Genomic DNA, 16,056 nt, shown 5'->3' on the forward strand with positions numbered 1-16,056 from the left:
GAACAGATTGTTTCACAATAAAAATAAATTTATACGTTGACTCGAAGTCAAACATTTATATATAGCATTAAATCACTAGTTAAAACTTAAAGAAAATAAAAATATAGTATATATATATATATATATATATATATATATATATATATATATATATATATATATATATATATATATATATATATATATATATATATATATATATATATATATATATATATATATATATATATATATATATATATATATATATATATATATATATATATATATATATATATATATATATATATATATATATATATATATATATATATATATATATATATATATAAAACTAGATAGGATGTTTAACTACTGGTTAAAACTTAAAGTATTTAAAGAAATAAAACACGGTATAGACTAGCATTGGAATTAAGTTCAAATTAGTGTTTTGTTAATTGCTTATAAAGTATTAATGTAGAATAGTTCATATAACATGACTTTGCTATTTACATTTTCATATTTACATTTTTTTTTTTTCACGATAACAATTCCATATTTATAAAAGGTTTTCAAATTGCATTTATAACTGTATATATTTTCTCAATTGCATTTGTTACCACTATATATTTTACACATACGAATAGACAATCCATGTGTCCCTGACACTAAATGTGCTAATTGCTCTGGAAAGCATCCATGTTATAGCTCGTAATGCCCGGTTTATAAAAGACAATTAGAGGCTAGTTCGAACAAACATAAACAATGAATGCAACTAACTCGCTTTATAGCAGAAATTTAAACGGGCACGCTCCACACAAGCTGTCTCTTTTAAGTGATCTAGTAACCAAGCATAGCATAATATGCATTCAGGAACATTTGGTAACAGCCGATCATTCAGTAATCCTTGACCGATTTCAAGGAAAGGACTATTTTTTGCAGCCTGCTATCCGCAACAGCTCAGTTGGAAGGCCGAGTGGTGGAATCTTGATCATTGCAGACTCCAATTTGCAATGTACGCTAATTGATTCATGTGATTATTTTTCTGCCATCAGAGTTCCTGGTCCAAATGGCTTTATAGTCATATCAGTGTACCTCCCTACAAATTATCGTGATGTCCTCTCAGAAAGGCGTTACACTAAGGCTTGTGCGAGACTCGGGAGGTTGGCCGAACAATACAAGTCAGAAAAGATTATTATCTGTGAGGACTTCAACTGTCAGCTTCTAAATGATGATCGTTTTTTCAACATATTAAGGGATTGTCTGCGAGACACTATGGCCCCGGTTCCAAAATCCCAGTCCTTCACGTTTGTCCACAGCGCATCCCTGGCTACATCAGATATCGATAACTTTTTCGTAAATTTCCTAATTCTGACCGGGATTAAAGCCATTGTTGACTCGGAACACAATTGTAGCGATCACCTTGGGATTAGCTTAATGGTACCATTCTCCATCTACAAGCGGTGGCCCCGGGCGATCATGGTTTATCAAGTGAGAAGGTCGAATGAGAGATCAGTACTTGTGCAAAGATATTCTTGACTCAACTGTTGCTAAAACCAAAGTACAGTTCCACCTGCTTACTCATGGCCAAAATCGAGACAGACGAGACCTGACTATCTTTTGCTCTGAAATTGTTAATTTGATGAATCTTGCGGAATCTGCCGCTGTTCCGGTGGCAAAAGTGTACCCCAACACTCGTAAAAAGGGATGGGATAACCCAAATGTCAAGTTTGCCAAGAAGAGATCCAAGTTCTGGTACGAATTGTGGAAGGACTGCGACAAACCCCGCTCTGGAGTAGTTTTTCAGTGCTTTCGACATGCCAAAGGAGAATTCAAACGTACTGTCGAGAATAAGCAAGTCCAGCAAGTGGAGAAGTTGTCTTGTGATTGCAGGAGTGACCCAAACATCTTATGGAAGCGATTCCTATCTAAAAGGGCCGACGCTGATGTGCAAAGTTCCCGATGAAAGTTGGGTAAACCATTACAAGGACGTGTTTGCGCCACCACCCAACGAGCTGGACTCCGTATATAAATCTGAGTTAGATAGGCAATTAATCAGCGCAAAACTCCGCCGCACTGATGTCATTGTTTCCAAATGGCATATTGAGATAATTGTGAGAAAATTGAAAAAGAACAAGTCTCCAGGGCTCGATGGGATCACTCCGAGGCACTTACAGCACGGAACAGAACGTCTACATGAGTACTTAGCCTTACTATTCCAAATGAGCATCGAGCAGGGACTCACACCTGCCAACTTTCATGGTTGCCGCACATCTAATATTCTGAAAAAGAATCGAGACCCCTTGCTTTGTAATAGTTACAGGCCAATCACAGTTTCATCGGTTATCAGCAAAGTATTTGAGAAGGTACTGTTGCCTCATATTACGTTGCACGCTCTAATGGGAGACAAACAACTTGAATTCAGAAATGGGTTGGGCTGTGGACACGCCCATCGGCTACTAAGAAGAATAATGAGGTCTACATCTTTAGTTAAAGAGCCACTCTTTGTCTGCAGTGTCGACATTTCCGCTGCGTTCGATTCTGTCGTCCACTGGCAAGCACTGTGGTGCCTCTTAGATTCAGGAGTCGACCCCCGCATTGTCCTTGTTTTCCATGACTGGTACTCCCACACGCATATTCGTCTAGCTTTGGGATGGGAAACAATCGCCGGTTACCGCAAGCAAAAGCTTTCTGAACCCATTCGGCTCTTCAAAGGAGTTCGGCAAGGATCTGCTCTAAGCCCTATCATCTTTAATTCTGCGATTTACTCTGTAACTAGATTTGTTTGTGGGACCTTCTTTGTGGAGGGCTTGGATCTAAGTTTTATTTCTTATGCAGATGACTTGTTGCTCCTAAGCAGCACGCTGAGGGGTCTAAAAGAGAATCTTCGTCTTTTAGTGACCCTATACAGAAGAATAGGACTACGAGTCAACATAGAGAAAACCAAATTTATCGTTTTTAGCGGCACCAACTCGACCAATTCCAATCTTGTCCTTGACGGTGTCAGAATCCAGCAGTCCCAGTCCCTAAATTACCTTGGTATCACGTATGGCCAGACGCCTAAGTCCACTAGAGGCTTGTTGGCTGAATCAGTCTGTAAATCTATCCGCTCAGCATTTGGAAAAGCTGTCAAATGCAAGTGGTCATTTAATCGATTTATTAAGTCAAAACTATTCAACGCCGTCGTCTCTCCTGCCATCTGGTATATATCACCCTTGTGGGAAATGTTGTACCTCACCGAGCGTCGAAAAATACGAACCACGTACTACAGATTTGCAAAATTTTTGCTGGGACTTCCACTGAGATTTTCTAACACGGAGATCTCATCCATATATGGGATCCTTGATCCATCAACCAAGGTGATTGATCTAGAACGGAGAGCCTCAAGACGATCCCTCAGTAAACTCTACGACTCACCGCTGACTCAACTGTTTCTGTGAATGAAATACCTGTATTTAATTTTTAGTGTTGAACATGTTTTTCTTCTTTTTTTGTTTCATTTTGTACTCCGCTTTTTTTTTTTCTCCATTTCTCCATTGTAAGCGGGCATAAATAAATATATATATATATACATTTTCTTATCTTTGTTTTACAACTTTGGTTCTATTTCGAACCAACTTGTGTCATTAACTGTTTTTAGCTTACTATATGCTTACTATATGCGTGTTTGTTTGTTCCAACTTTTGATCTTTTTAATTCTTTTCGAATTTTTAGGTACTTGAGACAGTTTTATAACGTTTTTGTCTGTAATCTCTCTTTTTCTGCTTTGATGTCCTTTTGGTATAAGGCTCCATTTACAGCTTAGATCTGACATGCTAAAAAATTAGCCATTCGTGTTTTTACCTGTTATGACACTCTCAATTGACTCGTGCCTGCACCCTGAAGGTTTGCATACCAGGGCTTCTATCTAGTGGCTTGCTACAGCGTTTCTAGGGTTTCTCTCATCGGCTACAGCTGAAAAGACTACTTTAAACCTACACCCACAATAATTAATTATTTATAGTATTGCCACACTTTTTGATTTGTGGCCACAGTTTTCTCTTTGGCTATCCTTTTATCAAACAAAGTGGCCCTTCTGCAGAAAAATACCTTTCCTTCATGGGTCACAGTAATTTATTTTTTGACATACAAGTGACAATGATTATTTTCACTTTAACTTCCCAACTTTTATTGGTCTTGTCTTAGGTTTCAACTTCAACTTAGGTTCTTAAGGATATTATGTGCCTAATTTAAATTTTTCATGCCATGCTAGACATTTTTCTGAACACGACTCCCTCCTAAGACAGCAACATTTTTCCTGTCTGCTTGGAGACTTTCTCGAATATTTCTATTCTTGTCGGCCCGAGTTAACCCCTTTCACGGTGGCTCCGTAGTATTAATGCTACTTATTTTGTACTTATCGTTTGGTCAGTTCAATATGCACGTATAACAGAGTTGAACTGACTCCCTTCAATTTCTTTTCCTTTAATTTTGTCTGGCTATATTTTCAACTCCAACCCTTTTATTCTTCTTTTTGATTATTTACTTCAATGAAGCCTAAGGTTTTTTTTCAAGTCTTTTTCAGCTTTTTCGGAATTATAGGTCTCTTCTAAGCCTATATTTATATGTTTCATGTTTTGTTCAATAGCTTTTTCAAGCTTTTATGCTGATTTCCATTGTATGGTCAAATTCATTATCTCCTTATTTTTTTCAAGAGCTGGGTGTTGGTGTCTATTGTTGCAACCTGTATTATTTTTGAAATCATTTAAATTTCCTCGTCCGAGAGTGTTTGTCTTAGAAAAGTACTGTATTTTTCCGCTGATGTTTAGAACAATTTTGATTAAGTTTTGCCCCGCATTTGCCAGTTCTTATTTCTTCATAAGGTTCTAATTTTTACGACATCCTGATTTCCGCAAAATTGTGTGGTTTTCATTGCAAACACAATTCTTTGTCTATGGTACTTCACAAAAAAATAATGCCTAGTTCGTGGCAAATTTTGTTTTGCGATAGGGGTTATCAGTGCTCAATGCGGTTTTCCTGTAATCTCTTATACTATTAGTGTCTGGTATTTATCCTCAGTTTAATTTTCGCCTTAGTTTTATATAGTAAGTGAGTGCAATTGTGCCTGTTTGCTTGTCTATTTAGGGTTTGACTTGTGTGACCGTAGTAGCGTTGGCTTCGCTTTGTTTCTTTTTCAAAGTCACTCCTCACGATCATAATAGTCATACCCAAAATATCTACTTCGATATATTGATTATTACCTTCAACTTAAAGGTTGATTTTATCCAAATTTCTTATATAAATTTGGTATTTGGTGAATCCCACAAACGACAAAACAATCAGCAGTTTTTGTATCTAAATGCTGATCGTTTTGTCGGTTGTGCCTTTCGCCTGCAATTTTCTCGCCCTGATTATTTCTGTTAATGGTGTTTCTGTCCTTATTTGGTAAGTATTCATTTGTTATATCTTCTACTATTTATAAGAAGATTACAGCTAGCTTGTACATGTCGCGACTTAATGTAAACTCTTGCTGTTTTTCCCATTATTATTATTTAAAATTGTTCAAAAACAATTTTTTTCAAATTCGACTTAAAGTGCCACCTCAGAGAGTCAAAGTTCCTTCGCATTTACTTAACAACGAGAGATCAGCAGTGAAGGAGCTCAATTCCAAATGTGCTACCTTCCAATGACCCCATTTCAGTAGACTACCCTCCTTCGTTTTTTTTCGTTTTTTTTTAATTATCCCCCGAATATTTTTACAATGTACATATCAAAAGAATTGCCTTTTAATGCTGATTCTAAATATGTATAAATCAATTAGTTTCACTTCGCCCATTAAAAGTTACGAGTCACCCATTAACGCCCTGTGTAATTGTTTCCGTGATAAGGTTTCTGTTGGCTTCCTAGGCACAATCTATTCGTCGACTAATTGGGATAAAAGGGACTATTTGCTTCACTCTATTTTATTTCTACTATCAGACCGTATTTATTTAATATATTGTGAAGGAAATTTTGACGGCATTAAAATATAGATATTTATTTAAAGGCTCTTTACTCGTTTTACTTTATTTTTTTCCATTATTATTATTTTATTCAAATATTAATCTACTGGGAGCTACGCTTGTTCTCCCTTTCTCCGTTTCCTGGTCCAAATTTTGGACTCCAAATTTTAGTTTCTCTTCCTTATAATATTTGCAAGTTTTTCCGTGGTCTCTATAGTGTGGTTCACAAGGTTCTGAATTCGAGCGCGGTTTTGCTGCCTCGTCAAATATCTTTAATCTTTGTTTCTCATGACGTTTGGTCTTTCTCATAAGTGATTTAGCTACTTGTGCTGCTGAAGAAGAAACTTGTTTCTGTCCTTCTGGTTTCTTTACTTTTCTCCATAATTTCTCTCTTAAGGAGGATTTTCTTAACGATGGCCCAGGTTTAGTTATATCTGTTTCTGTAGAAGAATTATCGGTGTCACATTCTGTTAGCTCGCGTCTGGTAGATGGCTTTTGTTCCAAAAGCTGTTTTTGTGTTAAGACTGTAGGTGAGTCTAATGTATGAAAATCAGATAATTCATTGGTTCCTTCCACTATTTCTTCCTATTTGGATTTCACCTTTGGTTTATCACGTTTTAAACCATTAGGTTTTGTTTGAGGCTCTTCTCTATCGCTTTCACCGCTAGTATCCGATGAGCATCCAATATTTCCCTTTTTCTCTTGTTTGCTTTGGAGAGTTTGTGGCCAAGACTGGACTAAATACTCCTTCCACTCCTCCCAACCGTTGCGGTTGTTAAAAAGATCATAAAATTCATATGGTCTTCTGATATATACTGGTGAAATTGTTTCCTCTATTTCTTCGTCTGAAGGAATAGGCTTTGATTTCCAAGGTTTTGAAAAAAATCCTTTTTTCATTTTATTATGGTGTACTACTTCTTCCTTTTCATTATACTGATGTTTTAGAACATAAGTTAAGTTATTTGGTAGAATTTTTACAATCCTGTAGGGCCCATCCCATTTCGGTTTTAATTTTTTTGTCCCTTCCATGTTGGTTTTGTATACATAGACCAAATCTCCTAAACAATAATTTGTCTTATTTTTGCTTGTTCTGTCATATTTTTCTTTTTGTTCTGTTTTCGTATCTTACAGATTGTTTTTAACTTGTTCCATAGCTTTTTTCATTCGCATCACCATTTCTTCCTTATATGGGGCTAGGTTGTAATACATTCTATCATTTTGTCTTTAATCTAAACATATTCTGGAATCTCTTAGATGTTGTAAAAAAATGGCGTTTCTTTTAATGAACGTGAAAAAGCCTATTTACTGCAAAAACTACGAATGGTAAATGTTCATCCCAATTTTCAATTTCCTCTCTTGCATGTATCCCCAACATGTAAGCCATTTCCCTATGTTTGCGTTAGACCCTACTATCGGAGGACTCGAAAGTAGGGATTCGGCAAACAGGTCATGATAGTAAAAAACGAGTGGATTAATATGATCCATTAAGATCATATTAGGAACTAAAAGAAAATAGTCGTGTTTAGTTCAAAATATTCGAACTGACATTCAATTCGCTGGCCGTCCTCCTCAAAGGAGAATTGTTGAAAGCGTTAATAAAATTTAACCAAAGTCTCGGGTGGTCAAAGCCCTCATTAAATCAAAAAATAAATTACAAGCTAAGATTGAGATTTACAATCTCAAATTAATATAATCTTAATCTTAACTAATCTTATCTTAGTTAATCTTAACTTAATATTAATCTTAACTTTACTAATTATAAGATAATTATGTCTTTTAAGAGAATTAAAAGTATTTTACTGTTTCTTTTATTTATTTTTTAAAATTTGTCTTGCTGAGGACGGCCTTTTGATTTAGGATCAAAATATTCATTTAAGTTCGCATTCCATTGTATTATAGAAAAATCTATACTTTATCAACAAAATTATGAAAATTACAACAAAGAATTATGGGAGGGGGGCCGCCCAGACCCCAAAAGACATCCAATTAAAAAGACATCCAATTAGGTTAGGCTAAATTATTTTTAGGTTACGCATTTAATATAATGCGGTCTGGGCGGCCCCCTTCCCATAATTCTTTGTTGTAAGTTTCATAATTTTGTTGATAAAGTATTAAGTTTCAAAACGTCTTTTGTTTTTGAAATCCCCCTTCCCCCCCAAACTCAAAATTTCCAAAATTTTACTTCAGAAGTTTTTTTTAAATATTTCTAAAGCGCTAAGACATAGAGTATTACAAACATCAGAATCAACGTTAGATAGAAAAGTCAGTTATGGTAAGAAATTTCTAAAGTCCCCCTTCCCCCCAAACTCAAGTTTCCCAATTTTTTTCTAAAGCACTAAGACCTAGAGAATGATGAAATATGTCTATTTCTGCTCCAAAAATCTTCCAAAGGGGTTAAATGATGAATGAGGACAGTGACTTTTCTAGATTCCTCTTCCTTATGATTTTCGTCTGATTAACAACAGGAAATATGCCGTTATTACTGTATATTATTAGATGTTTGAAGGTTTTAGCTCCAGTGCAGGTTGAAATAAAGATTGAAAAAAGTGATGAATACCTCAAATGAAGTCCTCGATTCTTCAATGGCCGATGTAAGTTTAAATAGCTTTTTAAGACATGATAGAATTTTTGAGAATTTCAGTGGAAATCTTCACGGAAAATTTCAGTGGGTTTAGGTCACGAACTCATGAGGTTAGGTTAGGTTACGCAATCATTTTCTCGGAAATCCTCCCCCCTCGAGGGATTCTATGCCCATATATGGACTCCCGTCACGAGCTCATGAGGTTAGGTTAGGTTACGCAATCAATTTCTCGGAAATCCATTTCCCCTCGGGAGTCTATACCCATATATGGTGTGGGGTTACGAACTCATGAGGTTAGGTTAGGTTACGCAATCAATTTCTCGGAAATCCATTTCCAATAGGGAGTCTATGCCCACATATGGTGCCCCGTTCGGAGTTAGACTCAATTGTAGATGGCAGCACGGTGTTCGTCCCGTATTCAATAAGGGGATTAAAAGTATTTTACTGTTTCTTTTATTTATTTTTTAAAATTTGTCCTGCTGAGGACGGCCCTTTGATTTAGGATCAAAATATTCATTTAAAGTTCGCACTCCATTGTATTATAGAAAAAAATCACCAATTGTTCTACTTGTATTTTATTGTTTATGATGGAGAGGCAGTGAGGTATTCGTCGCTATGTAGGTCTAATTAAAATAAAAGGGTAAATACTGGAAATCATCATCACACTTCTATACCATACGAAACTAACCCCTTATTGTCACCAAGGGTGAAATAAGGGAGAGGAGGAGAGGATCTTCTCTAAGAAAAAAACCTTGGAATTTAGATGATGTTTTTAGTTTAATTCAGGCTATGTGTCTGTATTTGTTGGCACACACGACGATTTTGTCGGCACATTCTTTATATCCCTTCTCCAAACTCAGAATCCAAACTGCGCCCCTGATTGTCAATGATGATGATGAGTAAATCGTGGCAATCAAGCAAGTGGGGGTTAACGGGGTCTTTTAAATTGGATTAGAAACTAAAAAAAATTATAAAAAAAACTAACCATTGCCAAAGAAGTACTTTTTTTGTGAAATGCAAAATAAGACTTGAAATTGAAGTTAACTCAATAGCCCAAAGGTAATATTTTTCCATAAATACTAAAAGCTGATTGCAATTAGTTTACTCTATTGCTAATTATGCTTATTTACCTCAAATATTATTCATGATTAATATTACCTAAGGCTAGACATTTATTTTTGTAAAAATGTTACAGTAATTAAATACATTCAATTTAATAAAATTATTTAGCGAATTGATTAATTAACCAGAATTAGTGAATTGATCAAATAGGTAAATTAATTAAATTCATTCACGTATTCCAATCAAATTAACACATTGAATTGAATTGCATTCGTTAAAAATCAAATAGTTCTTGGTAAAAAACTGTAAGTGATACAGTTATGCAGTAATAGTACAGTTCGTGGTAAGAAACTGTAAACTGTAAGTTTAATGTTGCCGATCAACAGCTATGAGCTTGAGAAAATTTGCTGATTTTCGATAAAAGGGGAAAGACACCCCAAAAACACAAGCAATCTTAATGAAAATTACAGGATTAGATTCAACATATCAGAGAATTCTACTGTAGAGGTCTCAAGTTCCTATGAACAAAAAGGTGAAATTTTGGACCTTTTGTCGGAAGAAAGATCACGGATGCGCGTTTATTTATTTTTTTTTTCCACGGGTGATCATGTCGAACCAATGGTCCTAGTAGATCAAGAGAGGGCTTATTTGAAAATTTCAAGTGCCTTTTTTATGTCATCAAAAGAATTAGGGGGCAACCAGCTCCCTCCTCTGCCCTTTTTCCCAAAGAGACATCCAATTAAAATTTTAAGCTAGTCATTGGATTCAACATGGTTGAAAGGTCTAATAATTATGCCTTTGTGGATGACAAGACCCCCCATTGTCCCTGAGGAACAGGCTGTAAGTTACGCAATTTGCCCATTGTTTACATATAGTATTTGATAATTGGAAATTTGCGGATATTTTTTGGGAGGGAATTTTCTGCAGGGAGAAAAGTTTCCTAGAGGATTTTCTACGGTAAATCATTACGCGGGGGGGGGGAGTAAGAAAGACTGCTCAAAAACAATTGCCGTCGAATCAGAAGTATTCTTAAAGAACTTAAAGATTTTAGCATAAAAAGCAAGGGTTGAGGAAGGGGCGGACCCCCTGATAGAAGGAATAATTTCTGTTTGTTTTAAGTTTGAATGTGGCTAATTACTTTCAGCCGACAATACGCTCTTTTTTAAATTTAATATTTTAATTTAATATTGCGGGCAACTTGTATCCATTTAATTGTTTTTTTTTTTGTTTTTTTTTCAAGAATAAATAATTAGAGCATACAGACCTTGGAAAATATACTACCTTTATTTAGTTTTATATGGTAGTAGTAGGATATAAGTACTGCTGAACTTAAAATTCACTTAATGCGTTAAAAGTGTTGGATGTGAAGACCGGAAAATATAAACTACTTTTATTTATTTTTGCATGATCAAGTTGTATAAATAGCCAATATCGCGATTACACTTTGAACATGAGTGCTGCCACTTGTGAGGTTATGTCAGAGACTATAACATTGATGACACTAAAATTAAATAACGCTGAAAGTAATGTAATTCCTTTTCCTATTCTTTTTTCTAGCTTCTTATAAGTACTTACTTAAATACAGCATTTCCCGAAAAGGGATTACACCCTAAGACAGAGTTATTTATATTTTTTTTCTGGAACGGACTTTTTTTACAGAGTTCTCCCCTAAAATAACGATAATTTGACCTAAGAACCTGCAAAATTCAGTACGAATAATGAGTATTGTAAACTGCTCACAGTGGAGGTTTGAAGAGTTGCAGCTCATTGGAAATAAAACTGTGAAAAACTGCGTTTCACTAGAACTCATCTTCAGGTTACTACTTATTGCCCTACTGGCCTATTTGCATGGGTATTTTTATTCCTTACCAAGAAAAGGGAAACTAGAATGGCAGCAGTGACCTGCACATCAGTTCTTCGTCCCAGTTTTCAAGAAAACGCCAAATGTAGACGCGGCTTAAGGAACGATAAGACAAAATTTGCGTTCTCATGGTAGTCAGCACATGAATAGACAGTGACGGTGAAAATGATAGGAACAGGCATATTTCCTTACAACTTAATTACAAAAAGGCACCTTAACAACTACCAACTGTCATTTAAAAACAAACCTTTGATTTAAAATAAAGACAGTCCAACTTACAGTCTCCTAAAATTCAATAAGCCTACTCTTGTAAAGTTCAGTTACAGTGCCAAAACTTATCGGGGCCAAGTTGAATGACAGCATGTACTTCGACTTAAGCACATTTTAAAGTGTACTCACAGGAGTTTTCGAAAATTTACAAGTTTTATAGAACAATATCGCCATCTACTTTTTAGCTGTTTCAAAGTAGATTTGGCTACCAACCACCCTCAAAACTGCTGAAAACTAGGCATTTCACAAATGAAAACTTCGTCGAATGTTCGAAGGGCGCTGAAGATATCTTCGATGACGGTGGTATATGTTGAAAGCACAGTAGAAAGATATAGCAGTAAGTTTACCGCAGATAATTTCTGGCTCTTCATTCTTGGTGCGAACAAACAGCTCCTCCCACTTGTTCTTGCATTCGTGCATACAAACAGCTCCTCTCATTTGATCTGCCATCAGCCGCCAATTACCCTGGAACGCGTATTTTGGCAGAAACTTTCTCAAAATGCCTTTGAAACCAACTTGAGACTTCGAAACCTACTCTTAATTCCTAAAAACATCTAATAATAACATTGCACTACTAATTACCGATTTTCATATATGTATTGAGATATATTAATTTAAAATTGGTTAATAGTGTTCCAACGTTGAAGCCGTTTCTCGCTCAAGAGAAATCTGACTTGTCTACCCGTGAACAGATCTAATGTCGCTTATGTTTCTACGTTCTCTGGAGCACTCGCACCGCGGTCCGGGTTTTTATAATGGGTGAGATAGAGAAAGATCAAACAGCCTATAATTTATATACTATGGTTGAAAGGTATAATTATCTATTGAATAAGCAGTTACTCAGCCGACCAATTTATGTTTATTAGACAATTTTAGGTCTAAAACTAAAAAGTAATCACAAGGAAATTTACAGTTATAAATTTTATTTAATTTTCTTTATATTTTAGTAAAGGTTAAATGTTTTGAATAACCCGAATGAACTGTCTCTACCTCATCTTAAGCACAGTTTAATGTGTAAAAACAGGAAATTCTGAAAATTTATACTGCTTATAGAAGAATGCTGTCATCCAGATTTTAATTGTTTCAAAGTAGATTTAACTACAAACCGGCCTCCAAAACTGCTGAAACTTAGCTTTACACGGGCCCTATCGAATATTAAGCGGACTTAGGAGCTGTTTATGATGACGGTTATGTACGTTTAAAGACAGTATTGTACTGTTTATTGAATAAACAATTGCTTTGTTTTTATTAAGTGATTCTAGGTATGAAATTGAGCAATCTCGGAATTTTGATCGTCGGTCTTTTAGAGGGTAGGGAGAACTGGTTAGAAGAAAGGGTATGGGAGGGTTGCCCTTCAATCACCTTTGGCTCTTCAAAATGACACTAGAAATTCCGATTTTCAATCAAATGACCCCCTCTCTCAAAATTCTAGGACCAAGTCTTTCATATGAAACAGCGCCGGGGCAAAAATGTAACTATGCAAAATACAAGTATTTTACTTTTCAAAATTTTAACGCACCAAATATATTTAAATATACTTTTATTTAGACACGTTAGATTCTTATGCAAAACCGTGCATTTAAACCGTCACGGCAATCCTAAAAAAAGGGAAAATACAGAGACATATTGTGCCATTTTATATGGCTTCTTTATAGTACCAGAAGACCTAGCTTCGCTTGACACAATTTTTCCCAGTAAATTTTACATTTTACATTTTAATACGTTGTTACATATTTCGCTAACAATCAGGCGTTTTCCATTGCAAATACCCTCCAAAATAATTAAATTTTTTGTAAGCATAATTATCGTATTGTTCCTTAGTTTTAATTCCTAGGGTGAAAAATACGTAATTTCAATCGAAAGTTCTCCCGGGAGACGATCGACGGTTTCAGCATTAATATTACTTAATTCAATAAATTCAATTCAATTAATTAATTGACCAAATACACTATTAAATAATTGAAATAAAGTAAAATTGCATAAAATGAATAATTAAAAATAGAAAATTAATTAATAAATTAATATATTTATTCCTTTTACTAATAATAATATTACCTCTTTTTCAATGGTTTGATAATAACACTGTCTTAATTCCATCGTAACTTTAATTAGCAAGGTAATTTCCAAACATTTTTCAATTAAATTACAAGTAAAAATATATAATACGGAGATTTTTCAGCGAAATTCGATTTCAGCAAAATGAAACAAAATATATATTCTTGTCCGAGTGTTTTTTAATGGAATCCGGCTAATATCCTTCGGCAGTCAATCTCCCTCCCCCTTCGGAAAGTTCTGACAATGAAATTAAATTGTAACGATATTTTAAAAATATTTAGTACATAAAAACAAAGAAAACGACGATTAATCTTGTGAAAATAATGAATAACTAGGTGAATAAATAATGAATAATTAGTCTTCAGTGAATGAAACCTAAAAAATATTTTGGATGCATAACTAACAGCCGTCATCAGAAAAAAAAATATTGAATCTAAAATTTCCAACTAAAATTAAAAATAAACTTTGAAAGAGACTCAGCGTGTTTACCTCACAAAGGTTCAGGGAAGACTGATAAAAAACATATTAAATCGTGTTATTTGAACTGACTAGCTCTTCCTACTTATTCTCAAGTCTTTCAACCTTCATGGGTCTTTAATTTCAGTCAGCACACAATTTGGGAAAAGTATTTTGGGGGGTAGGCCGCGAAGACAAATTTTTCCTAAGTCGTGACCTATCTAGAACGCATTTCACAGTTGAAAATGGTAGTATGCCTATTTTTAGAATAAATATAATAAGTTTTTGAAAAAAATTTTTACATGTCTATACATATGTACAATTATTGCTCGCTTAATAAGATAGAGAAAAACCATACAATTTTCCAATCTTCTACAGCCTCAAAATAAAAATAATTAAAACCAAATTTTATACACAAAATGAATAACAAAATAATAGCTATATAAAGTATGTTTTACGATGCTAGTCGTTCATAGAATAATATATACGCAGATGTCGAATGAAGATCACTTATTAATGCCTTTTTAACTGTAGTATCCGAAGTTAAATACCACCTAGAAGAAAAAAAGAATTCAGAGTTACAAGAAAAAGGAAAGCGAAATTAAAACAAAATCTTGGAAAAATAAAACTAATGAATAGAAAAATAAAGACAAAAAAAAATAATTGGGAAAGAATCTGACGTTATAATTGAATGTCACCCGAATGAGCCTATAATTATTGACTTACCCAGCTTCATGTCATTACCCAGCCAGCGCCCATTGGCATAGTTTGGGTGAAGAAATGGTTCTTATATCGGATATATGACGCGAATTATTGTAAATATTGACAAAACGCATAAAAGCTCCAATATCTAACGTTTTTTTTCGATATTTAACGTTAATGATAATTTTGGATTTTAAGAATAGTAACGTTTTTTAGTCGACATTTTAGTATCCGACGTTAAGTATCACCTAAAAAAAAGAATTCGAAATTACAAGAAAAAAGAAAGCGAAAATCAAACAAAAGATTGGAAAAATAAAAAGAATGAGGACATAGAAATTAATATAAAAATTTACTGAATTTTTTCTAAATACACGTCTAAGAGGTGTCAAAGTTTACACTCATTTCAAAAAATGCTAGAATTTTATTCAAGCAACGCCTACATTAATAGTTTATTAATTTAATTAATTAATTTGAAGTCGAAGATACAAATTGAAGGGTTCTTATAGTTATTCTTAAACTCAGAAACATCTTGTGAATTTCAAAAAAAATCTGTTGATTAATTTAATTATTTTTTAATCGATTAATTAGTTTTGATTTTTAATTTTCTCAGTTAATCTCGACAGCACTACCAAAAATTATTATATTTTTGAAAAGAAAACGAAAAGAAAAAGTTTTACAAAACCGCTGTTTTCAGGGGTGGGGGGAAGACATAAAATGGCTCAAGGGGGCAAAAATATTTTGAAGTCTTTGGTACGATTATACTTTAATAATTCTTTAACACAATCGTAACTCTTCAAAAAAAAAAAATGTTCTGCGCAAAAGCACCACAAGAGCCTTGGAAGACAATAGAATTAAAAGTCAAAACGAGGATGGACCAAAAATTGAACTCAATATGAACATACCAAACATAACAAAGCACAAGGAACATACCGAATATCTAAATTACCCATAGAACCTCTAACACCATATGAAAACCGTATCTCAAACAGTAAGCTGTACGAGAAATACGTTCAATCCCAATTTCTCACCCCGAATGGGGTGAGAGGATGTCATAAGGAAAGATTTAAGGAAATGGGATCTTCTTGGGAGGGTGTAAAGAGGGATGCTTT

The 16,056-nt window shown here is 34.4% G+C and overlaps 1 protein-coding gene across 1 annotated transcript in view; it reads right to left on the reverse strand.

Annotated features, from left to right (window-relative positions):
• Positions 1-14,643: 14,643 nt before the first annotated feature.
• Positions 14,644-16,056, reverse strand: part of LOC148948132 (ubiquitin carboxyl-terminal hydrolase 30 homolog) — a 42,654-nt gene continuing 41,241 nt past the window's right edge. The window contains exon 7 of the mRNA XM_089095201.1: positions 14,644-14,799. Within this exon, the coding sequence (XP_088951327.1) occupies positions 14,700-14,799 (100 nt within the window). The 3' untranslated portion in view covers positions 14,644-14,699. The remainder of the gene's footprint in view (positions 14,800-16,056) is intronic.

This window comes from Artemia sp. Qi Xiang Cuo, chromosome 10, assembly GCF_049724085.1.
Source record: "Artemia sp. Qi Xiang Cuo chromosome 10, ASM4972408v1, whole genome shotgun sequence".
NCBI classification, from domain to species: domain Eukaryota; kingdom Metazoa; phylum Arthropoda; class Branchiopoda; order Anostraca; family Artemiidae; genus Artemia; species Artemia sp. Qi Xiang Cuo.